Consider the following 27,123-nt stretch of genomic DNA (forward strand, 5'->3'; position numbering starts at 1 on the left):
AAGATTTTAAGAAGGCAATGGAGCAGAAAATAGGTAGTGAATGCATTTCCATTTTATGAATGAAGAAACAGATTGGAAGGTCAAACTGAAGAAGGTGAGACTTTGTGATCTTCTGTTGTGAATTCCAGGAATGTCCACTATTTTGTAGCTGCCTTAGACAGTCATGAGCTGTGAAATGTAGTCCCTGTCTATTTAGAACAGTATACAGTTTAACTGGAAAGGTAAGACAATGTAGCATTGACCATGAGCCATGTGAATAATAGTAATAATTTTAATAAGAATAATAACCAGTATTATTATTTATGAGGTATGTTACCATGGGCCTGGGAATTTGCCTGGATCTCTCTGGTCCTTCAGGGAGGTTAAATGCCCCAGGCCAAATCACTTTCTCATATTTCACACTGTCCTTTATGTGAATAATACACCTGAAGAGGCTCCGGGGGGCACTGGACAATGAAGGGGTTCTTTCCAGCTGGACAATCAGAGATTTCAGAGGGGATTTATGTTAGGGTAAAAGGGTGAACAGAGGTTTTAGGTAGAGACGGATGAAGGACAGGAAGCAGAAATGGCATAGCAAAGAGAAGGAAGTGACACTTTCGATCAAGATTATAAAAATTTATAAAATCTATAAAAACTAGATTTTTAAAAATTATATTTTATTTCAAATTATTTCCAAACAGGTAAAAAAAAACCAAAAAAACTATGGCTTTAATTTTGAAATGTGAGACTTTACAAGAAAAAAGTAACTTTACAGGTTAGAGTTATATTGTTTTAAAGATCACATGATACTTAGAAAGTGTGTTTTTCTTTTCTAATCCGTGACTAAAACAAGGAGAGGGAGGAAAAGGCAGGTTATTTGTACACCTCACTATTTCAGTACTCTCACGAGTTAGTGGCTAAAAGTCTATTTATTTCTCATTTAAAAATAAATATAGCTATCTTTTACTTTAAAAAGTCCCACATGACATAAACATGTTATTTTAAAATAAAAATAATCCAAAAATCTATTTGCACTTAAAATCTATTTTCCCTTAAAATAATTTTAGGGAAAAATAAATTTCTTTTCAATGACCATGTAGAGTGTTTAGTATTCTTTAGTAAATACAGTAACTAAATGATTACTCAGTCTTCTGCTTTAAAATGTATAGTAGATATTATTTAAGTGAGAGTATAAGAATATATATATTAAAATTATATCACATAAAGAGAGAGCAGTTTTGGAATGAATCTTACAAGCAATCATTACTATTTAAATGAATATGTCAGATTTTAATCCAAAAAACTTACCTTAAAAAATCTGATTTTAACTTAATTGACTTTGAAAAAGTCAAGACCCTGGGTGAATATCACTTAATAGCAAAAAAAAAAAAAATGTTCCCTTAATGACAGGAATTGAGCGCATTATCACTAGTAAGATTAAAAATAGTGATTCTGCTAAAACTTAAAGACCAAACTAAATATTAATATCTAAAGTCAGAATGAAGAAGATATTTTAGTGCATTACCCCTGTGATCTAGATATAAAATCTAAAATTAGAATTGTTACATTACTCAAGTTTATTTTTTAAAAAAGATAACCATCCTATACCAAATAGGCATACATCCTTTTTTTCCCCCACTGAGAACAAAGGAAGCAGTAATTTTCTAAGGCGACAATAAAGTAATGGTCCTGGTGTACTTATGAGAAGAATGTAATGTGATAATCTGTAGCGTGACACCAGTTTAAGACTGTACTGTCTATCAATAAAGGTTAACTCTATACCGACTGGTTAAGAATTTATCAATGGGATTACTATATATTACTGCAATTACTGCAAGAAGCCACTGGTGAAAGCGTTTTCTTGTGACTAAAAGGTACTAGAGCATTATCCAAACTGAGGCATTTGTTATAGCCTCCTATTGCAGAATTGAGACTAATACTGACATGAAAATTTTAAAAAGTCCTTGTTGGCAAGAAAACACTGGCTCAGTGGATCATCAATCAGACCTAATAAGGAAATTCCTGCAACCTTAGAATGGTGCTTTAATTATGACGTTGTCTCTCAATTCATTCTCAACCAACTGAAAATCAGTGTAGCTAAGGCAAGTCATTCTATAGTAACCGATACTGTTATGTACAGTTCACAAAACTAAGAAAAACACAAGAAGTCATTTCTGGCATATTAAACTTTCCAAATGATTGTATAAGAGAGTTAGGCTGGGGTAATTACAAAGGAATATGATGAGATTTCCAGGGTTTGACAAAGCAGCCAAAATACATATTAACAACTCATTTTTCTGATCTTTTCTAGGAATGAGGTAGAGACACATGAGTTAATTTGCCAGATAACTGCAGCTTATTCCTTCAAAAAGCCAATACTTTTATTATTTAATTGCAATGGAAATCTCTCCAAAACGCATTACACTTTTTTAAGTTTTTTAAGTGTTTCATGAACTACAATTATTACGATGGGCTATAATAAACGTACAATATATATTCTCATGCAAAATGGTCCAGGTAACTCTAATGTTTGGTTCTTATGTATGCTTTGGCCAGTTTCTCTTTCGTCTCTGTTGCTGTCAGTTTTCGAGCCTGATATTTCTCAGGGCGTCAGTGTATCTAAGTCTCTTCCATCTAGTACTGATGTTTTATGTGTTAGAAGAAAACAGGTAGTCAAGATGAATAGACAACCAGGGTTAAATAAATAAGTCACCTCAAGGAGTTTTTGGGGTCTGTTTCCTGAGTTCTTGACTATGTTTTGGCTAGCTAAATGTGCTGAGTAAGTACTTTTAAAAAATTTTGTTTTGTGATAAATTGAGCGTTTCCACACTGCTAAGTTAGGAAATTCCATCTCTTGAAGATACAAATCTTTCCGAGGGTTGCAATTTCACAAAGATCAGGGCATCACTGTTGCTCCCAGCTGGGCTCTTGGCTTGGATCCACAGTATGTCTCTGGCTCACTCTGCCTAACCTAGAAATTCAGGATCTTGCCCGATGTGCCTCAGGGTTGAATAAGATGAAGATGGGTGAATAGGGTGTGACATCACTTTTGGAAGAAGTATATTATTGCTAAGAGTCTAATACCACTTTGTTCTAGCCTGCTAAGTAGTGTTATGGGCCAGATATATTTAGCAATGAGAATTTTCTGACTTGTTTCCATGACAGAGTCTGGGACATTTTTAGCTCAGCTGAATTAAGTAAGGTCTATAGTAAAGGCACATTCTAGAATGGAATTTTCCCACTCATGGATGCTATATCGTAACCACCCACTCATGGAATATAGAAAACAAAACTTTTAAAACTGATAAACTTCTTTGGAAAATTAAGCAGGAAGAAAAGTACTTTGGTTAGTTCATTTCTTTCTCGGATGCAATAGTCTGAAACTCATGGACTCTTGGTAGGATCTGGCCCAACTGCCAAGTGAAAAAGCTAAAGGAGAAAACAAATTGGAGAAAGACTTGGTACTTGTCCTGGGGAGCTTCTTGTGAGGTTCAGAGACAGGGCACACACAGCATAAATAAACCCTAGTTTCTGGTAAGCTCACACCCTCCCCCCTCCTGAGAGTAGGGCTAGGTTGGCGCAGAAGAGGCACTCATGTTCTTATGGTGAACGATTCTGAGGTTCACTTACTTAGCTTGTGCCAACACTCCAATGACTTCTGCATACAGGTCTGCCACAATGTGCATATTGGCAGTGTTAGGACCAAGGTACCTAAATAACATACAATTAGACAAGTTAGGAATCCCCCCAGGTCATCTGAAAAGAGCAAACTTGATTTAGTTTTAAGTACCCAACTTCTTCAAATTCGAAGATGACAAATTACTTTACCCTTCTTTGTACTTAAAGTGCTTGAAAGCCAAGTTAATAACATCATGTATTAAACTGTCTATTACAGGATGAAGTGGAATCTGGAAAAAAAAAAAAAAAGATGGCTCAACTTGGAAGGGAATATTAAAGATCAAATCAGTAAGAGTACTCACAATGAACTACATATGGCCTTTAACAATCAATAAATATAATTCATGACATAGTATTTGAAATTCATGAACAATTCAATAAACTTGACCTTAAAAACATAAGTAGATTTTAGATAAATAAATCTTATCTAAAGTAACATTAAATTAATGACCTACCTGTTTCAAAACTTCTATTAATACTAAAGAAAAAATAAAATCAATGGCGAGGTCCCGTCTTTCCATTAAATAATCTCGCTGCTGTTCATCACTGTAAAATTTAAAATATTCACATTAAATGGGCACTGAAAATATCCTCAGAGTGATGTAGTTCACCCAAAAATCTAGGACTCATCCCCAGTGGACTGCAAACCAATTTTGTTACGAAGAAACTGCAGCGGTAAATACACACTGAAGTTATTCCTATGATCAGTCTGGTGCAGTGGACAGACACTGGATTTGAATATTTGACTTATGTTTTAAATATCTAACCATGTCAACTTGGGTAGCTATTTGTGAGTATATAATTTCATCTTGTGGACTTTTCTAAGGTACCTTTCAACACAGGAAACCTCTCATCTGTAACATGGAAACAAACATGATACAGGGCTCCGGTGCTAGAGGTAGACCCTGAGAGGATCTTGTGAAAAGAGTTAAACAACGGAAAGAAATAATATGATTACCTATGGAATCAGGACTGCAGTGGGAGGAGAAAGGATCAGCATTACATTTCGTTTCTTTTCCCCTGCCCCTTTCTTCTTGACCTTTTGCCACTTGAGATTTATGAGAGGAAGAAAGAAGGTGTCGGGGCGGGGGGCGGGGTGGAAGAGAGAAAGATTAAAAAGCAGATGGAAGAAGAGGTAGGAGGGGCAAAGTGGAGTCATTTGAACTTATTCCAAAGTTAGGGAGCAGAATTAGCACCGTCAGGAGGACAGAAATGTGAGTTCTTACCCCCTTCCCTTCATTTCCTGCTTCTCTAATGTACTGAGGACTAATTTGGAATTCAGCAACTGAAGTGACTGCAAAGTCCCTTAGCACAGAATACTGGTTAAGAGTGTTGGTTTTGGGGTGGTGGTGTGATAGATTGGGCGATTGGGATTGACATGTATACACTGATGTGTATAAAACTGATGACTAATAAGAACCTGCTGTATAAAAAAATAAATTAAAAAAAAAAAGAGTGTTGGTTTTGGTGTAGAACAGTCCCGGGTGAAAATTACGCCTCTTCTACTTACCAGTAATTTTTTCATCTACAAAATGGAAATAATAATAGTAATTATAGTAAGGTTTGCTTGAGTATTAAGAGAAAACGTGTATTTAGTAGAGTCTCCCAAACATACAACTGCTCAGTACCTGCATATTAAATAAAAGCAATGAGAAAGGAGGACAGAATTTGGATTTGTCAGGCAGATACTTTCAAACTAAATCAAGACTATTTTAAACATGGAATGTTTTTCTATTCAGTCAAGAGGGAATGAGAGGAAAGCATATAAAAGATAGAAAAAAGAACTCTGGAGGAGCTCTGCAGCCTTGAGCACGTCCAGTTAAGCCTGGTAGGTGACAGAGCAGTTCAAGGAGGGAAGCTGCAGCTTTAACTTTCAAGGGGAAATGTATGGACCGGGCAGGAACTCAATTCATTCAGGATCATTTACAAACAGTCCCTGCCAGGAGAAAGAGCAATGGACCAAACCATCCATCTGGAGCCCTTCAAGACCCACTAGAACTAGAAAGTGCTGCTGCCAGAGGAAGGGAGGAGAGGAAAACATATGGAGCTGCATTAAAAAGAGGGTGTCCACAAGTCTGACCCAGAAATTACATCATGGAGAAGAGAAACAGGAAGTCTGAAGACCACAGGGAGAGAAAACTCTCAGAGACGGCCAGCAGCAGTAGAGAGAAGAGGGCTATAGTAAGGGGTCTCCAAAAGGGGCCAGAGGAACTTGAAAAAGGAGCAAAAAAATCTTGGTAGAAACAAAAGTTTAAACTCCTGATTCTGTTTTATTTAATAAGCCAATTTATGCTTTCAAATAAAAGGAAGACATACATCTTTCCAATAATGAATTCAACTTTATTGCTGGTTTGAGGTCTAACTGCCAGGAGGAGCCAGAGGCATCTGACAAATTTATCTGGCAGTCAACATGGTGATACTATACTAATCTTAGAAATCATAACCCAACAAATAGAACTACCATACAACCCAGCAATCCCACTACTGGGCATATACCCTGAGAAAACCATAATTCAAAAAGCGTCACGTACCAAAATGTTCATTGCAGCTCCATTTACAATAGCCAGGACATGGAAGCAGCCTAAGTGTCCATCATCAGATGAATGGATAAAGAAGATGTGGCACATATATACAATGGAATATTACTCAGCCACAAAAAGAAATGAAATTGAGGGGCTTCCCTGGTGGCACAGTGGTTGAGAGTCCGCCTGCCAATGCAGGGGACACAGGTTCGTGCCCCGGTCCGGGAAGAACCCACATGCCATGGAGCGGCTGGGCCCGTGAGCCATGGCTGCTGAGCCTGCGCTCTGCAACGGGAGAGGCCACAGCAGTGAGAGGCCCGTGTATCGCAAAAAAAAAAAAAAAAAAAAAAAAGAAACAAAATTGAGTTATTTGTAGTAAGGTGGATGAGTCTGTCATACAGAGTGAAGTAAGTCAGAAAGACAAATATCATATGCTAACACATATATATGGAATCTAAGAAAAAAAAATGTCATGAAGAACCTAGGGGTAAGATAGGAATAAAGACACAGACCTACTAGAGAATGGACTTGAGGATATGGGGAGGGGGAAGGATAAGCTGTGACAAAGTGAGAGAGAGGCATGGACATATATACACTACCAAATGTAAAATAGATAGCTAGTGGGAAGCAGCCGCATAGCACAAGGAGATCAGCTCGGTGCTTTGTGACCACCTAGAGGGGTGGGATAGGGAGGGTGGGAGGGAGGGAGATGCAAGAGGGAAGAGATGTGGGAACATATGTATATGTATAGCTGATTCACTTTGTTATACAGCAGAAACTAACACACCACTGTAAAGCAATTATACCCCAATAAAGATGTTAAAAAAAAAAAGAAATCATAACCCAAATACACATCCATCACATTTGACTGTTTTCAGTTGCTTATGCTTCTTCCTTAAGTTCCTCTTTTCTTGTTTCTATTAAGAGAGACCCCCATTATTAGCTACATCATGTTCTAGAGACCCTCATTCTTTTGGCTTTGTCCCAAACACACAATCTCTCTCTCTTATTTTAAACTTTCAAGTGCTAACTAAAATGTAATTGAGTTGAATTTCACTGTCCCGATTCTCTGATCTCGGCAATTACTCTGATCTCCTGGAAATAATCAGTAATACAACCTAAAAAGCTATTCTTTTCAATCCATAAAGAAATCAATTCATGAACAATCTAGTTTTAGTAACTAAATTCTGACCAAACAGGACAAAACTAAAACTCACTTAATTCAACTCACTAAAACTGCCCCACTCTCCACCCCTAGAAAGTTTTAGTATCTATTCATAAGTTAACATGAAATAGGAGGAAATACTAAAATGACGCATTAATTTATTAATCATACAGGCTGAACCATTTTCAGACACAGGATTGAAATTTTACCTTTAAATTTGATGCATTAAAAATATTTATGAGAGATTGCTAATTGGTATGGGGTTTCTTTTTGGGGCGATAAAAATATTCTTGAATTAGGCAGTGATCATGGCTGCACAACCTTGTGAATATACTAAAAACACTGAGTTACACACTTTAAAAGGACGCAGTTTATGGTATGTGAATTATATCTCCATTTAAAAAAGTTCTTCTTCAACTAAAATAATTATTCAATATGCAAAAGTTATTAATCTCTCCCCCAAACAAAATGATAAGTAAATGAATCTTGAATAAACTCAAGCATATTACAAAATGAAATTACAAGTTCAGATGAAATGTAATTTGGTAAAATAACAGGTCTTCAATTTCAAGAGAAGTTTACATATTTTTAAGTACTAGGAGTGTCAAAAAAAATGAGAGGGATAAATCACTCACAAGTAGTATTTAATATCTGATTTTCTGAGTGATTAATTTCACTTATATTGTCTTTAAAAGCATTAAAAAATGTATAACCCATGTGGAGAAATCTAAGTGCTTTGAAAAATCTCATTTTTTTAAAGAAAGGTAAATGTATTAAACTTTCTTATATTTGCTACCTTGCTATAATAGGCTGATTTCAAACATATGAAATTATACATATTTACCTAAAATTCTGGGGGACATACATTCATTGGACAGAACGAGAGTCTTAAGTTTTATGGCTGAAGAACTCATGTAGCAGCGAGTTCCACTTTTCAAATCCAATCAACAAAATTCTCAGTTAGAAGGGAAGTTAGAGATGGGGTGATCTGACTTCCCCCTTTGCTCACGAAAAGGCTGGGAGCTGGGAAGCTGCTGGGGAGCTGGCCAAAGTCACATGGTTAATTAGTGGCAACTCCATGACTACCTCTAAGGTCCAACCCAGCGTCCTTTGCACTACAGTACCCTGGGCACTCAAGGTTACAATTGCAGACCCAAATATCCAGGCAATGTCGTGCAGGGCCTGCTGCAGGCTTTCTGCCTTCAGGCGCAGACTGCAGGAGAGAGGGCCCAGGAGAGAAGCAGGCAAGAGGGTTACCTAGGGTCCTTGACACCCTGCCCCCACCACTGTCAAAATAAGGCCGTGTAAGAATTTTCAACCTCTGACAGCTGGCAGTGACAAATACTCCAAATGTGCCACCTGCTAGACAAGGTGGTGTTCATGTGTAAAGAGGCAGGAAGATCTAGAGGCCACCCAACTCCCACTTTGATTTGTTTCAAGAAAGAAAAGAAAAGAAAGAAAGAAAGAGAAAGGAAAGAAAGAAAGAGAAAGGAAGGAAAGAAAGAAAGAGGAAGAAAGAAAGAAAAGAAAGAAAGAGAAAGAAGGAAAGAAAAAGAAAGTGAAAGAAAGAAAGGAAAGAAAAGAGAAAGAAAGGAAAGAAAGAAAGAAAGAGGGCTTCCCTGGTGGCGCAGTGGTTGAGAGTCCGCCTGCCGATGCAGGGGACACGGGTTCGTGCCCCGGTCCGGGAAGATCCCACATGCCGCGGAGCGGCTAGGCCCATGAACCATGGCTGCTGAGCCTGCGCATCCAGAGCCTGTGCTCCGCAACAGGAGAGGCCACAACAGTGAGAGGCCCCTGTACCACAAAAAAAAAAAAAAAAAAAAAAAAAGAGAAAGAAAGACAGAAAAAACTATAATCCTCATAATCCTTACATAAGAGAAGTGTACCTTTTGGATTTATTGCTGGTTCTTGGTCTGTATTCATGTGATTCATCCTCAATGCCATTTTGCCTTTTATACCAGTCAAATAATGTACGTAGAATGGAAGGCAGGCAGTACTCAGAAAGGGAGCTCATTGAACTGATGACCTACAGAGAAAAGCAGGCAATTAAAAAGCTTTGGTGGCACTGCCAATTACTGAGAAACTTTTTATTTCACAAATAACTCCAAACCATAGTCACTACAAAATTTTCTTATTTATCACAGTCCTATCCTTAATAATCTTTAGTAGTACATTCCCAAGAACCCGTTTCTTACTGTTGACAGATGTTCCTAATATAATAACTTTGTGGTTTAAGAAAGATAATTACTTTGACTCCCTTTCATTCCAGAAATCAGATGTTAATTGCATACAGGTTATTCATGGACTGCAAAGAAATTATTTTCCCACAGCATCTAAGAAGTACAGTGACTGGTACTACTTAGGTCCTCAAAAATGCTTGTTATATAAATAAATACATTCATTAATATGATTACCTTAATGGCTTAGGTGAAATAAGCAATTCTATCCCCCAAACAAATAACCTAAGTGGTAATGCAATGTATGGTTTTCTGCCAATAATCATTCATAAACTAATCTGAGTTGTGCCCCAAATTAGACTTAATGAATCAGTAGCAGTAATTTACTCTGTATTACATCAAAGGCAAACATCTCCCCTCTTTAAACAACAAACATACCTTTGATAGATGAGTTATTCTACTTTCCTTATTTTGGAAAGATTCCTGATCTTTTATTAAGTATCACTCCTCAACTGAACTTCAGTCCATATCTCATATTATAATACATGCAAAAATGAACTCAGAATGGGTCATAGACCTAAGTATAACACCTAAAACTATAAAACTTCTGAAGAAAACATAGGGGAAAATCCTTGTGACTTTGGGGTAGGTGAGGATTTCTTAGGGATCAAATCAAAAGCAAATTCCATGAGAATTCGACATACTGAAAATCATCAAAATTAAAAGTTTAAGCTTTTAGAAGGATGCTGTTAAGTGACGAAAGGACCAGCCACAGACTGGGAGAAAATATTTGCAGAACACCTCTCTGATAAAGGTCTTATAACCAGAATGTGTCAAAGTACAATGAGATAGGTTTTAATTACTTAATTAACAAACAGTACAGGCAAATCATAACACCCAGCACTGATGAGACAGGAATTTATCTCAAGTACATAATTAGAGATGAGTAAGAATGTTCAGGACAGCATTACTTATTATAGCAAAAAAATGGAAACAAATGTCCTGCTCTAGGTAAATGCCTGAAACCAATGTGGAATTTGATGTAGATTATCTATGAAACCGTTAAAAATCTCATTTCAAAGATATTTAATGCTATGAAAATGTTCATGATATGTTAAGTGAAAAAAGAGTGAAAATCATTTAATTGGTATGATCCCAATTTGATAGAGACCCATATAAGTATGCATATATAGAAAATAAGACCAGAAGAAAATATACCAACATATTGAAGGCACATATTGCAATCAGGAGAGATCTCAGGAGAGAGATCACCAGGGACAGGGTAAGTGGGAGTTTAAAAAAAATGAAGGTAGGATTTTACCTGGGCCTTTTTAAAAGAAAGGGTAGAAATCTGAAATGAGAGTCAAGAAAGAAACTAAGCAAGGAGCCTAAGCAGGAAATCCTACCGTCATGAAGTTGCAAAATAACTGTTTGTTGATAATGATTATGTGATTAATGAAGGTTTTGAAGGAACTGAAAGAAGAAATATCTGACTGATGTAGGGACTTTGGTTCACCAGAGTGGAGGGAAATAATGTTGAAAATTTTAAGTTGGAACTAAATCATTAAAGGTACTTTTAATGCCGGTCTAAATAATTTCAGTTTTCTTCTCTAGAAAATGAGAAGCCCCTAAAGATTTCTGAGTAGGATACTCAGCCCATGAAAATGGTGTTTGGGGAGGTTTAATCTAGCAGTGACGTGTAGGCTGGACCGAAGTGGTTTGCAAACAGAGGCAGTTAAGAGAATACACAACACATGCTTGAATCTAATGAGGTTATTACTGCAACGGTTCCAGGAGCGCAGGGCTCAGAGCCTGAGCTGGGGAGGTGGCAGAAGAAACGGAAAACGTTAGTTAACTTGAAATATTTCTGTAGTTAAGCAGGCTAGGCTTAACTTCCTTTTACAAAAGCAGGAAACTAGAGCAATGAAAGCGCAAGTGCTTCATGTCAACAGGACTTTCCACTGTCACCTTTAAAACAAGCCCTAAGATTGAATAAAGCAATGATTGCTTTCTTTCTCAGATTCTATTTCTTGATAGCTTATTTCATGCTCTCTTATAATTATGGTTATAGGTACATAATACAAAATTGTGCATTATCTTTAGTTATGGGTTAAGTTAAAAAAAATAAACAGGCTATTGCATTTAGCCTGCCTGGTGAACCTAGTCACCGTTATAGGGTTCTGTAATTTAAAAATATCTAATTATTTTTTTTAAAAAAAAAGAGCCCTCCCTTCCAGGCTGTAACATCCATAGGCACAACAAATTTTCCTGCTCTTCCTTTGGATATAACAGCAGCAAATTTTTGGAAGAAAGACGACTATGGTGTGCCAAGGGGGTAATTTCCTAGTTCTCTCTAAAGTTACCCCAGGTAATTTCCTACCTCTCTAAAGTTATCCAGAAAGGATATTTCTTCAAGTTGTCATCATCTAAAATATTTTGAATTGGGAAACAAAGAGGGTTCCTCCCACATGGGAAACGGGATCAGAATTCAGAGTCCCTGACCAAGGGTTAATTCTGTCTTAATTACTGAATAGATAGTAAAATCCCAAAGCCACTACAATTATATTTCAGTAATTTAGAAATACTTGTGCAAGTCTGGATGAGACTTAAGGAGACATGATGACTAAATGTACTGTGGCATCCTCGATGGTATCGGTATCCTGGAACAGAAGACACATATCAGGGAAAAACACATGAAACACAAAGGAAGTATAGAATTTAGTTCATAATAACGTACTGATATGGGTTTCTTAGTTATGACAAATGTACCCTGGTAATGTAAGATGTTAATAAGAAAAACTGGGTACAGGGTATATGACAACTGTCTGTACTATCTTTGCAACTTTTCTGTAAATCCAAAACTATTCTAAAATAAAATGTTTATTTAAAAAACATTACAGAATATTGAGTAGAGTTCCCAATATTCTATAATAACCTAAATGGGAAAAGAATTTGAAAAACATTCGGATAGATACATGCATATGTATAACTGAATTACTTTGCTGTACACCTGAAACTAATACAACATTGTTAATCAACTATACTCCAATATAAAATAAAAATTAAAAAAAATTTCTGTGTGACATTTACAAGTTCCTTTATTTACTTCAGACCCATAAAGGTGATATAAACCTGTGTTTGACTCCTATAAACCTCTCTGGGTAGAGCATTCTCTAACAGCATTCAGCTACTTCACTTAGGTGTAACCCACATTCTCCATAGAGAACGTCAAGAGTGTTCTTCAAATCTCAGCTGTAATAATTTTTTTCTACCCATTAAAAAGTCATCCCGAAGCCATTCTTGGTATTATATCTATTGGGCATGCTTTCCATGGCAAATACACTGAGACCATCTTAGAAGAGATGAAAGGTCAGCAGGGGGTGGATGTGCATGTTTTTTCCATCTCTCTGTTAACTGCCCTTTTGAGTTCAGACTTTCAGGAAGGAAGGGTGGAATTTGCAAAGACCTGGCCCTCAAAGCTCAGGAAGGGAGGAAGGTCTAGCTGGCTTCTTGGTTACTCAGTTCCTTCATTTATGGGAAGCAGAGCCAATGGTGAGATGAATTCTAGCTCTGTGCTGCTGTGCAAGGGGAGGCCCATTTACAAAGATGTTCTTGTTGCATTTAAATGATCATATTCTTCCATCACAGATGAGCTAGGTACTGTGCAGCTTGAGGAGATGAAGCTCACAGAATCACAGAACTATTTCATACTGGTGTTTTCTTTTGGAGGGGTGATAGAGGGGAATACTAAATGTACTTTGCAAATGTTTTCTCAACATTTATTTTGGCGTTTTATATATAAATAGGCTAAAAGAAACTGTCCATTATGCTGTATCTAAGACATTAATTTTTCATAAGCATTTTATTATACTGGCTGAATGCAAAGAAGGAAACTTCACACATAAATATTTGAATAATTACTCAGTGGAGTCATTCCATATTTTACAGTAATAAGGCTGACTTGTCATGAGTGGTGTATTTAACGAATAATTTTACAGTAACTTCACTGATGGCTTAATTTCTCAAACTAGTTCAGGTGGCCAAGCACCTGGGCGCCAGGGTACTCTCTGTGTACCTGATCTATTATAGCAATTCAGAGGCAATTTTTTTTTTTACTCGATCACATTTCATACTATTGCTAGCTTACAGTATTCGATGAGTGATGATAGACACTGCAGGCTTAAGAATAATTTATTATAAAAACTTAAAATTATAAAAATGTATATGTTAAATATGATTTTCTTGCAAATTAGGAAAAGATCTTCATTATTTGATTTTACCTTCTTGGTCCATTTTATGGAACTCACTGTTCCACTGGAGAATAAGAAACACTGAATAACACTAATGTGAATCCAATGCTACCTAATTTGTTTTTACTCTCTTAATTGCTTATATTTTTCACTTATATATTTTAAATAGATTTTCATTGAATTGAAGCATTAGAATCAATGTTAAAGCACTAGAATTTCACCTGCCTCCTTCTTCAGGAAAATATTACTACCCAAGAGGATAAAAAGTTATTTTAGTTCTATTATAGACTTATAATAGATTCATTTTACCATGTGTTTCCTGTTTATAGATAGCGTTTTTAACACATTAAGAAACTAAGGTGCCACAAAAGGACATAAACATATACCATCTAGAAGAAAATCCCAAAAGAAGTTACTTAGAATGTATGACCAAATTATCTTTAATTTAGAGTAAAGAATAGGTCACACTGAATTGCAAATAGCTGCAACTTAATGTTCTCAGAACAGCGTATCTGAAGCCTGATCTCCAAAAGCCACATTTTCATAATTTCATCAGCATACTGGGAAGATCAGGCAGGTTTGGGGTTCAAGTTACAACTCTGCCCTTTATTGGCTGTATGGGCTTGGCCACGTTGCTGTTTCTTTGAAGCTCTGTTTTCAGCTATAAAACAGGACTTAAGAATACTTCCCTCACTGGGCTTTTATGGAGACTAAAGGAGAAACTCTCAAGTGTGGGACATATAACAGACCTTCAAAAGTGTCTGTTTCTTTTTTCCCCTCTTCCATTTCCAAATATTGAAACTGAAGCACAGACACAAAATATTTTGACTTTGATAAGATCACAGGCTAGGTTAATGACAGAACGAATGACAGACGTTGATGACAGATGTTATCAGAGCTGATAAATGTTGCTTTTAGGTACAGAGTCAGCCCTCTGTATCCGCAGATTCAACCAATCACAAATCAAAAACATTCAGAAAATTAAAATGCACAAGCTCCAAAAAGCAAAACTTGAGTTTGCCGCTCTCTGGCAATGACTTACACACCATTATATTGTATCTAAAACTATTTACATATCATTTACATTGCAATAGGTATTATAAGTAATCTAGAGATGATTTAAACTATGTGGGAGGATGTGTGTAGGTTATATGCAAACGCTACACCGTTTTATACAAGAGACTTGAGCATCTGTGGATTTTGGCATACATGTAGGTCAGAGGCCCTGGAACCAATGCCCCGTGGACACCCTGGACAACCGCAGTGGGAAAAAATTAAGACCCACCTATCTCTTACCCAAGCACAAACTACCAAGGCCTCCATTAGAACCTTTCTGCTTAGTCTGTATTCCCAAACTAAGCCAACTTTTCTGGCCCCAGCAGATGTAAACACAGTGCCTTCCAGATGCTTACTGTAGAGGCCTCTGAGCAACGCCTGCCCTACAACAGCTCCTTAAGAGAAAGACAGCAACACTGGACTCCCCGAGTTTGCTGCCGGCACACCTGGCTCTAAAGCAAATGGGAAAGGACACCGAGAAAGTAACTATTCTGCAACCGCAATCAATCTGTTGAAGAAAAACCAGTAACTGTAAGTCCTGACTCATCTACAAGTCTGGCTCTCAGGAACCTCCAGCATCCCGAAAAAGGTGTCGAGCCCAAATGTAAGTGAAGAACGAACACACACACACACACACACACACGAGCAAACCAAACCAAACAAAAATGAACACATAGATACTGAAGAGGCAACGGGGAGGGTGAAAAGGGTACAGGGAGTTAGCTGTATGGTGACAGATGGAAACTAAACTTTGGTGGTGAGCATGCTGTAATGAATACAGAAGTCGAATTATAATATTGAACACGGGAAACATATACTGTTATAAGCCAGTTTATAAAAAAAAAAAGAAGAATGGATACAACCCTTGGCAGAAAGGCACAGCATTACGCTCTCGGATTTCATGCAGCTCTCGGATTTCTCGTATTTCCGTAAACACATCCAGCCCTCTTTGACTCCACTCTCCCCTCTCTGACCCACTGACAGGTCCCTCTTCTGGCCAACTGCTCAATCAGCCATGGACTGGAGATGCTTCCTCTTTCTGCCTCACTTCTTCATTCCTGAGACCTGATTTCTACTCTTGCTACAGTACCGACACTTTTCTATAAAAGATCAGAAAGGACAAACCCACGACCAGCCAATGGCCTTCCTGCAATCATGTCCCTTGAAGTCTCCTGAGCACATGACAACATTTATCAGATTCTGCCGGAAATGCTTTCCTCCATTCTGCGATGCTGCCATCTCCCATGTGGTTATTTAAACACCACCAAAGCACTGTAAAACAACGCACCTGTGAAAAGAAGGGGCTGGATGCTAATCCTGATTGTTCTGGCACAAGCCCCTTTGGGGAGTAATCATACTTTCCTACGCAGAGAAGAAGTAACTTCCACTTACTCTATGAGACTGTTTTAAGAAACAAAGTTGGAGCAATACTTCAAATAGAAGCACATCGTGCAGTGTACAATTGTTTGTATCATTTAATTTACTGCATGTTCATGACACCATTAGATATAAGCAAAGGTCTAAAAGCCAAGGGGCAGAGAAAACAGGCAAGAAGCATATGTAGCTGGAAGGTATGTGAAATAAAGATTCAGTTGTTACTTTACTCAAGCAAGACTTTTCATCTGTGTGTAAATGTATCTAGTGACTGTCATTAGTACATACTGTACCAGGTAAGGCTTACGTACTCCTTCAGGTGAGGGTTATTTTGGAGAGGTGTTTTTCACTTTTTAAAATGGGTTAACTTGATATGTGAGCTGCACTTGGTCACCATCTACTCAGGTCCACACACATCACAGGTTAGCGGTTGTTTCATTGGAAAATCCAAAATACAATGCCTTGGCCTTTATGTTTTAAAAGAATATCCGTAAACTTTGATAACAGAGGAAAGTCACTTGAAGTTAAAACAGGGAGCTCCATGCCCTTCACTCACAGGGTGCTCTGCACAGATCACAGATAGGGAGCTCATCACTGGTACCATGACTGTGTCCTGGTATAATGCTTTTTCATTTAAATGTTGCCAATCATGACCAGCCACTATAACTTGGCTGTGAAAGTAAGTCTCTTAAACTATTTAACATTAATCCAGCAATCTGAAAGTGTATTCTACATGGCAATGAGTAATAGCCACTGCACAAAAGGCTTTCTCAAAGCTGGCTTCCCATGCGCTCCTAACTTCTAACCTCTCATTCTTCCGTGAGGGTCCCTGCACAGGCTGCCGTCTTGGGCCACCCCTGCGCCGGGAAGATGCATCTTCTTAGGCTTCTCTCACTTTTTTGGGCACTCCTTTTCTGGGCTTTCTTTTGTGGATCCCACTTTCTGGTCCAAATGAACTATGTTTCCCTGTGATATGCCTAACCCACTTTCTCTACCCTCATCTTTCAGTGTTTGCTGGGTGATCATATAAATGAATGAGCCCTGGTTATTTCTCCTGAGGTATTTTACCCGCACTGAAAATTCAGTACGTGTAAAACTAATTTATCCCCTCTCCCCAAGCACAGTGGTCCTCTGAAAAACTCCTTATCCACAGAAAACAGTCCAGACTCCTCAGTATGGCTCCCACGGTCACGGGAGCAATGGGCTCCAGTCGGCCTTCCCAGCTTCCTCCCGGCCACTCCCCAGAACTCTGCTCTTCTCTCCTTCAATTCCTTTGTCCACTCGGCTCTACCTGTCTGGCACGACCCAGCCCATCTTGTCCATCTGGATAGCAGATATCTTTAGTATGTCACTGCTTCCTATGACACTCCCCCCCGCCCCACCTTTCTAGCATCCTTAACTACTCCCTTACCTGAGTTCCCACAGCACTTGAACTGTACCTTCTTATTATATTTACATCACAGTACTATTTGTTTAGGTATCTGTCTTCCTCCTGGGACTGAGAATTTCTGGAGAGCAGAAACTCTTGCTTACCGCTTTGTAACCCCAGCACCTTGCACAGACCTTGGCATGATTCAGGTGCTCAACGTTTGTTAAACTGAATGGAAATGGCTCCAAATCATGGCTGAAAACTGCAGTTACCTTTTGTTTCTCCTTCTCTCAACCAATATTGATTCTTCTTACATAATGTTGCTTATAGTCATTCTTTCTTTCTAGTTCCACCTTCTCCATTTTAGCCTCAAATCTTTATTGATGCCCCAACTCCCAAAATGCCTCCAAACTTTAAGGATCTCTCCAGTCGGGGTTTAACATCAAGGCTGCACTTTGATCTCTTTGATACTGGCAGGTAGAGGATACGGCCCCACCCACTGGCATCAAGGTCTTCCACAGTCTGACCCTTCCTACCTGGGACCACATTCTTACATCTCTTTGTCCCACACAGGGCTTTGTTGTATATGTACACACACATACATACACGCACGCTCTCACTCACCTAATAAAGGTTTGCTAAAATAACTTTATTACCTGGACAATTTTTCATTTATTTTGCTTTCTAAGTGCTGAGGGTTAATTTAGGCATTTAAAATAAATTAGTGGCAGTGTACATTTTCAAAATGCTGTTGGAAATCTCATCACCTTTATTAATTCTCATTACCATACGACTTTCTCACCAGCAGGAACTGAGAGCCCTCCCTGGCTCCCTAGTATAGGGCAAAGCTTGCTCTCGGGTTCACAGCACGCCTGCTTCTTCCACTGTGAGCTTCCTTACTAGACTGAGGTTATAATTTATCTGATTTACATCTTTCTTCTTTGTCTCTCACACTAGACTGGGGGCCTCTCCAGAGCTGCCACTATGTTCCCTTCATGTCTATTTCCACAACCTGGCATAATGTTTGGCACATGGCTGCCACAAGGTAGGTACCGTGTAAGAATGGGTCAAGTTCACATTCATAACATTTGTAAAAGTGAAATTCTGGGAATTAGGGTACAAATTCCTAGCTCTCCAATATACAAAGTAGTCACTGGTACAGTTCTTCTCCCACTAACAGTGAGCTTCAAAAAATTAATCCTGTTTAGACATCTTGTCATTTATGAAACAAGAGGGTTTTTTTTTTAACCAAGTCTATTCTATACATGTTTAGATTGTAATTAGGTTAAATAAGAGATATTAAACCAACAGTTAATTAAACAGAAAAGCAACAGAAAACTTAAGGAAACACAAAGCTTTAACCTCTAAATATACGTTTTAAAATTCAAACTGGAAAGCTGACAAATTCTCAGAGATTTCCACAGTGAAAAAGAAGAGGCAGAGAATTGTACATAATACTCTTTACTGGGAATTTTGACAAAAAAATAGGCTACATAATATCTAGTAGAGCCAGGTAATACCCAATATCCACTCTTCTCTTCTTCCTTAGTTATAAAATACCTCATTTTTAGATGGACACATGGTTGCCCAAAATAAAATTTCCTCATCTTTCTTATAGGTATATGTGGCTGTGTGCATTGTTCTGTTTTTTTTTTTTTCTGTGATTCTTTTTCCATTTCACCTTCCTGCTGCCTGGAGCACAGATGTAACAGCTGAGCTCCAGAAGCCAAAGTGGACCATGAGATGACCTTGGGAATGTAAGCCATACACAGGAAAACAAAAATATAAAGATACGGGACTGATTTTCTTTGTACTTCTTCAATGTGAGAGAGAAATAAACTTTTATCTTGTTAAAGCCACTGTTATTTTATGTGCCATTTGCCGCCAAACCTAATCTTAACTGATATGGGATCTTAGGTCCATTACCTGTTGAAAACTCCCCTCTAAATTCTCACCAACTTAGTTTTTAAAAATATAAGCATGTTACAGAGTAAAAAGCACAGGCTTTATAGTTAGAACATATGGATTCCAGTCTAGGTCCCTTCAGGCTTTAGTCATATAATATAGGGCAACCTCTCCAGGACTCATTTCCATTAGCTGTAACATAGAGATGATGATGAGACCTTCTTCTTGGGCTTGTTGGAAGGGTTGAGTAATGTCAGGTGACACGATACGTGAGAAGGGGTTTGGTAAGGCACTTCCCCGGTGTTCCAGTGGTTAAGACTCTGCGCTTCCACTGCAGGGGGACACAGGTTCGATCCCTGCTCAGGGAACTAAGATCCCGCATGCCGCGCAGTGTGACCAAAATAATAAAAATGATAATATAAAAGAATTAAGAAGAGGCTTGATTAATTATAAAGTATTACATGATTCTTGTTATTTTGTTTTTGCTTCTATTTCTAACAGGAGAAAAATGAATCCTGGGCTTGGCAAGTGGAGGATTAAACAGGGCCACCCAGGATCAGGCACTGGAAGTGAAGCCCAGCTCTCTTTAGCCTATCACTCACGCCAGGGACATTTAAAAGGGAGAAATTGATAAAAATATTCTCTAAACAGGGACCAGTTGTCCGTTGTCCAAAGGATGCACTTAGCATAGTGCCTCCCCTATGGTAAGTACTAAATAAATGTCACTTCTGTGGGTACCACTGCTCCCGGGAGTAGAGCAATGGCGTCTATAGCTCCAAGGAGGTGTCACCAGCGTGTTCTTCTCCCGTAGACGGACCTGTGTGACCCCAGAATAACATCCTCCTGCTCGGAATCAGAATAAGGGCAATTACAGAATTTGGACCTTTGCTATCAAAACCCTAAGAGAGCTTGATACCTTCACGGCCTTGCCAATAGAACCACAATTCTTATAATTTGCTGTTCAAACAGTGGACGGGCACTTTCAAGGTGACTTGGCTAACTTTCTTTTTCACTGAATCCACAGAGGGACCAACTTCAGTCACATTTCCTTCTGGCCTGGGGATCTTGCTATCTCTTTAAAATGAGACCAACTTCGTAGGTTGTCTTCTCTCATGGTTCACGCATAAATTTATGATTTTACAATCAGAGGATAATTTCATGTGCCTTATTTGAAAGTCCTCAGTGACCAACTCACTACTGGTTCACCCCTAAAGTGTCTTTAACACACAGAGATGTGTTACAAGCAGTGGTTCTCAAGCATCAATGTGGGTGGGGGTCACCTGGAGATCTCGTTAAGCTGCAGAATCTGACTCAGTATATCAAGGCAGGGCAGTGATTCTGCATTTCAACATTTTGAGCAGCAAGGTTAAAAGTATTATAGCTAATTAAGTGGCAAAGTTGGGATTTAAACCCCAAAGTCGATCTCTTTCCCACAATGCTGAAATGCAGAAATAGAGTGCTGAATAATAAATGAGACATGGTGTCGAAGCCAAATTATTTGGGATAACTATTATACGTAATGTTAAAATGCCAAAGTACCATTCTCCCAGAGGAAAAAGGAAGACGCACACTAAGCAGGAGAAAAAGAAAACACAAATTTTTTGAGGAAAGAACAGTGATAATCTAAGAGGAAAGAGACAAAATAAAATAGAGTGAAAACTTATGGAAGACAGATAATATTTACGTTCTTAAGGAGAACGGAAAGAGCCACACTTGCCACATTTCGAAAATAACGACCCCAAACATTCACCCCAGGTCCCTGACCTCCCAAGCGGGACCAGGTAACAGCAACTAAGGATAATATGAGGAGAGAAGTCAGCTCCATGGCACAGAGAGACGAAGCCCATACTCCATTCCACCAGCGTTCCAGAGAACAGCCGGCTCTGCCAGCAACAGAGCGCAAAGCCAGGGCCGCACCAGCCTTCCAAGACCTGCCGTGACAGCAAACTTGTGAGGTCTTCCTCAGCCAACAGTTTATAAAATAGAGAATGGAGGATTCTGTCTCTATAGTCAGGCCTTAACATTTCTGGATGGAACAAGTCTGAACTTTAACAGCCAAAGCATTTCCTCTTGATTCCACATTAAAGGCAATTTCAAAGCACTGCAGAGAGCGTACTCTCTGTGTGTTCTCCATAAGACAATACAAAAATCCCACTGTGTTAGATCAGGCCATGGTGCATCCCGTGGGGCTTTGCCTCTGCTACTGGCACCAAATGAGGTTTATAAAGAAGAACATGCTGTCCTCTTTGTCATTAAATGCAGACGTTTAGGAAACACCACAAACACATTTCCGACCTCCTCTGATGTCCTGTTATCCATCATTCTAAACACACCTAAAGCCCTCCTGAAGTGACTCAACCAGGATTGATAGGATTCTAGTTTCCTATGTTTATTACCTGCTGTTTAGAGTTGGAAGTCCTTTTACTAGTCCTGATCTATTTTCAAAGGACCTTCTTTGTATTTATTCTGTCTTAAACTGTTTTCTTCATGTATCACTTTATTAGAATCTAAGTTGCTATGCTGCTTTATAATTATTGCTTAGGTGGTCTCTCTCTCTCACAGGATTGCTAAAATTGGTCCTAGATTTTATATCACCAGAGCCTATTGCTGTGTCAAGCATATAGCTGGCATTCAACAAAACGCCGGTTAAAATATAAGAAAGCTCTAGGGCAGAGATCTGATCGTCATATGATACCATTTATTCAGAAGAATCTCAATAAGGTTTTGAATGGAAATTCCTTTATCTTTTCTGGTAACCAAAGACTGGTGACCTCCTCATCTTAAATTTCAACACTTCAGTTCTTTCCAATTCAAACCAACAGACACTTACTAAACATCTACTACAAGCTGTCACTGTCAAAGCTGCAGGACACAGTTCCTAAGATCACACTCCTGTATCCTCTTTGACGAAGTTCATCAATACACCATAGTAAGCATTCAGCCCTTGCCTCTGTACATCTTCAAACAAATAAAAAGCAGTATATAACATATATTACATACTTGATCAAACTGGGGGTCCTCTCCACGTTGTAGAGATTTTGTCAATGGCTTTTCCTAGAAAGAAACACAGGCAAGAAAAATTACTAGAGGCTTTTAAATATTACAAAAGAAATGTCATTATTATTAAAATTGTTCTCATCTATTTCTCCCTTTATGGGATGAAGAGACACCAGTTTTCAAATATGTGAGAAACTCTTCCTTACTATTCAAACCTTAAAGTATAGTGTTTGATCATCACCACCAGGATTTTTACTATTCATCTTTACACATTTGACCAAGACATTCAAATCTGATGCTATAAGTGATCCTGTGTTTTCAAAGGAAACCACATAATAAAACCTAGAGAATTTGTTTGAAATTTCATTACCTATCTTGGGACTTGACAGATAATAAAAAGTTGAAAGTGATACACTATTCCAAGTCCTAAGATTTAGAAACAAAATAAGGTATAATTATTAGTCTGAAGGATGGACAACTTACAATTACACACTTACTAGGTGTAATTGGTGATTTCTAAGCATGATATTTTGGCCTGCAAAACATCCAAATCTCTGCAAAAATCATCTGGGAAGTGACAAAGGTCTACAGAAATAAATTTTCCTAACGATTATTTCTTCGTTTACATTAGGAAGCCTTAACTGACTCTTCAGGAGGGCATTTTGTAACTATTTAGCCTTACCTGTACCTTTCTCTTTTTTTGGAAGTTAATATTGACCCAAATTTGACTTAGGATTAGAAACCATGCAAAAAGTTACACATCAAAAAATAGTGTTTTCAACCTGTGCAGAAGGGGAGAGGAAGCACGTCCAGAGGAGGGCCTCTGGAGAGTGGAGTTCTGGAGTTTGGAGCCGTGTGGCTGACAGGGTCTTGGTGATCTGGCTGGATATCAGGCCGAGATCAGGACATTGGTCCACCAGAGACCTCCTGGCACCATGTAACATCAAACGGTGAAAGCTCTCCCAGAGATCTCCATCTCAACGCTAAGACCCAGCTCCACTCAACGACCAGCAAGCTACAGTGCCAGACACCCCATGCCAAATAATTAGCAAGACAGGAACACAACCCCACCCATTAGCAGAGAGGCTGCCTAAAACCATAGTAAGTTCACAGACACCCCAAAACATACCAGCAGACGCCATCCTGACCACCACAAAGACAAGTTTCAGCCTCATCCACCAGAACGCAGACACCAGTCCCCTCCACCAGGAAGCCTACACAACCCACTGAACCAACCTTAGCCACCGGGGACAGACACCAAAAACAACGGGAACTACAAACCTGCAGCCTGCAAAACGGAGACCCCAAATGCAGTAAGTTAAGCAAAATGAGAAGACAGAGAAACACACAGATGAAGGAGCAAGGGAAAAACCTACCAGACCAAACAAGTGAAGAGGAAATAGGCAGTCTACTTGAAAAAGAATTCAGAGTAATGATAGTAAAGATGATCCAAAATCTTGGAAATAGAATGGAGAAAATACAAGAAATGTGTAACAAGGACCTAGAAGAACTAAAGAGCAAACAAACAATGATGAACAACACAATAAATGAAATTAAAAATTCTCTAGAAGGAATCAATAGCAGAATAACTGAGGCAGAAGAACAGATAAGGGACCTGGAAGATAAAACAGTGGAAATAACTACTGCAGAGCAGAATAAAGAAAAAAGAATGAAAAGAATTGAGGACAGTCTCAGAGACTTCTGGGACAACATTAAACGCACCAACATTCGAATTATAGGGGTGCCAGAAGAAGAGAAAAAGAAAGGGACGGAGAAAATATTTGAAGAGATTATAGTTGAAAACTTCCCTAATATGAGATTACTACAAGCAATTTTCCCTAATATGGGAAAGGACATAGTCTATCAGTCCAGGAAGCGCAGAGAGTCCTATACAGGAAAAAACCAAGGAGAAACACGCCAAGGCACATATTAATCAAACTATCAAAAATTAGATTCAAAGAAAAAATATTAAAAGCAGCAAGGGAAAAGCAACAAATAACATACAAGGGAATCCCCATAAGGTTAAGAGCCAATGTTTCAGCAGAAACTCTGCAAGCCAGAACGGAGTGGCAGGACATATTTAAAGTGATGAAAGGGAAAAACCTACAACCAAGATTACTCTACCCAGCAAGGATCTCATTCAGATTCGACAGAGAAATTAAAACCTTTACAAACAACCAAAAGCTAAGAGAATTCAGCACCACCAAACCAGCTTTACAACAAATGCTAAAGGAACTTCTCTAGGAAGGAAACACAACAGAAGGAAAAGACCTACAATAACAAACCCCCAAAATTAAGACAACAGTAATAGGAACATACATACTGATAATTACCTTAAATGTAAATGGATTAAATGCCCCAACCAAAAGACACAGACTGGCTGAATGGATACAAAAACTAGACCCATGTATATGCTGTCTACAAGAGACCCACTTCAGACCTAGGGACACATACAGACTGAAAGTGAGGGGATGGAAAAAGATATTCCATGCAAATGGAAACCAAAAGAAAGCTGGAGTAGCAATTCTCATATCAGACAAAATAGGCTTTAAAATAAAGACTATTACAAGAGACAAAGAAGGACACTACATAATGATCACAGGATCAATCCAAGAAGAAGATATAACAACTGTAAATACTTATGCACCCAACATAAAAGCACCTCAATACATAAGGAAAATGCTAACAGCCATAAAAGGGGAAATCAACAGTAACACAATCATAGTAGGGGGCTTTAACACCCTACTTTCACCAATGGACAGATCATCCAAAATTAAAATAAATAAGGAAACACAAGCTTTAAATGACACGTTAAACAAGATGGACTTAATTGATATTTATAGGACATTTACAGGACATTCCAGCCAAAAACAAAAGAATACACTTTCTTCTCAAGTGCTCATGGGAACATTCTCCAGGACAGATCATATCATGGGTCACAAATCAAGCCTTGGTAAATTTAAGAAAACTGAAGTCATATCAAGTATCTTTTCTGACCACAGTGCTATGAGATTAGATATCAATTATAGGAAAAAATCTGCAAAAAATACAAACACATGGAGGCTAAACAATATGCTACTAAGTAACCAAGTGATCACTGAAGAAATCAAAGAGGAAATCAAAAAATACCTAGAAACAAATGGCAATGAAACACAGCAACCCAAAACCTATGGGATACAGCCAAAGCAGTTCTAAGAAGGAAGTTTAAAGCAATACAATCCTACCTCAAGAAACAAGAAACAACTCAAATAAACAACCTAACCTTACACCTAAAGCAATTAGAGAAAGAACAAAAAAAACCCCAACGTTAGCAGAAGGAAAGAAATTATAAAGATCAGATCAGAAATATATGAAAAACATGAAGGAAAGGATAGCAAAGATCAATAAAATTAAAAGCTGGTTCTTTGAGAACATAAACAAAACTGATAAACCATTAGCCAGACTCATCAAGAAAAAAAGGGAGAAGACTCAAATCAATAGAATTAGAAATGAAAAAAGGAGACATAACAACTGACACTGCAGAAATACAAAGGATCATGAGAGATTACTACAAGCAATTATATGCCAATAAAATGGACAACCTGGAAGAAATGGACAAATTCTTAGAAAAGCACAACCTTCCAAGACTGAACCAGGGAGAAATAGAAAATATAAACAGATCAATCACAAGCACTGAAATTGAAACTGTGATTAAAAACCTTCCAACAAACAAAAGCCCAGGACCAGACAGCTTCATAGGTGAATTCTATCAAACACAGACAGAAGAGCTAACACCTATCCTTCTCAAACTCTTCCAAAATACAGCAGAGGGAGGAACACTCCCAAACTCATTCTGTGAAGGCACCATTGCCCCCACACCAAAACCAGACAAAGATGTCACAAAGAAAGAAAACTACAGGCCAATATCACTGATGAACACAGATGCAAAAATCCTCAACAAAATACTAGCAAACAGAATCTAACAGCACACTAAAAGGATCATACACCATGATCAAGTGGGGTTTATCCCAAGAATGCAAGGATTCTTTGGTATAGGCAAATCAGTCAATGTGATAAACCATATTAACAAGTTGAAGGAGAAAAATTATATGATCATCTCAATAGACGCAGAAAAAGCTTCTGACAAAATTCAACTCATTTATGAAAAAAACCCTACAGAAAATGGGCACAGAGGGAACTTACCTCAACATAATAAAGGCCATATATGACAAACCCACAGCCAACATCGTTCTCAATGGTGAAAACTGAAACCATTTCCACTAAGATCAGGAACAAGACAAGGTTGCCCACTCTCACCACTATTATTCCACATAGTTTTGGAGGTTTTAGCCACAGCAATCAGAGAAGAAAAAGAAATAAAAGGAATCCAAATCAGAAAAGAAGAGGTAAAACTGTCACTGTTTGTAGACGAGATGATACTATACATAGAGAATCCTAAAGATGATACCAGAAAACTACTAGAGCTAATCAGTGAATTTGGAAAGTAGCAGGATACAAAATTAATGCACAGAAATCTCTTGCATTCCTATACACTAATGATGAAAAATCTAAAAGAGAAATTAAGGAAACACTCCCATTTACCACTGCAACAAAAAGAATAAAATACCTAGGAATAAACCTACCTAAGAAGACAAAAGACTTGTATGCAGAA

General features: G+C 38.2%; 1 protein-coding gene across 2 annotated transcripts in view; it reads right to left on the reverse strand.

Moving 5' to 3' along the window:
* FRY (FRY microtubule binding protein) overlaps window positions 1–27,123 on the reverse strand; it is a gene marked incomplete at its 5' end in the record, with an annotated part of 329,102 nt that overhangs the window by 157,700 nt on the left and 144,279 nt on the right. For both annotated transcript variants that reach the window (XM_082675865.1, XM_082675864.1), the window contains 5 exons: window positions 3,610–3,690; window positions 3,808–3,887; window positions 4,113–4,203; window positions 9,231–9,370; window positions 22,476–22,529. In XM_082675865.1, coding sequence (XP_082531991.1) covers window positions 3,610–3,690; window positions 3,808–3,887; window positions 4,113–4,203; window positions 9,231–9,370; window positions 22,476–22,529 — 446 coding nt within the window. The remainder of the gene's footprint in view (window positions 1–3,609; window positions 3,691–3,807; window positions 3,888–4,112; window positions 4,204–9,230; window positions 9,371–22,475; window positions 22,530–27,123) is intronic.

This window comes from Grampus griseus, assembly GCF_964374135.1.
Source record: "Grampus griseus genome assembly, chromosome: 18".
Lineage (NCBI taxonomy): Eukaryota > Metazoa > Chordata > Mammalia > Artiodactyla > Delphinidae > Grampus > Grampus griseus.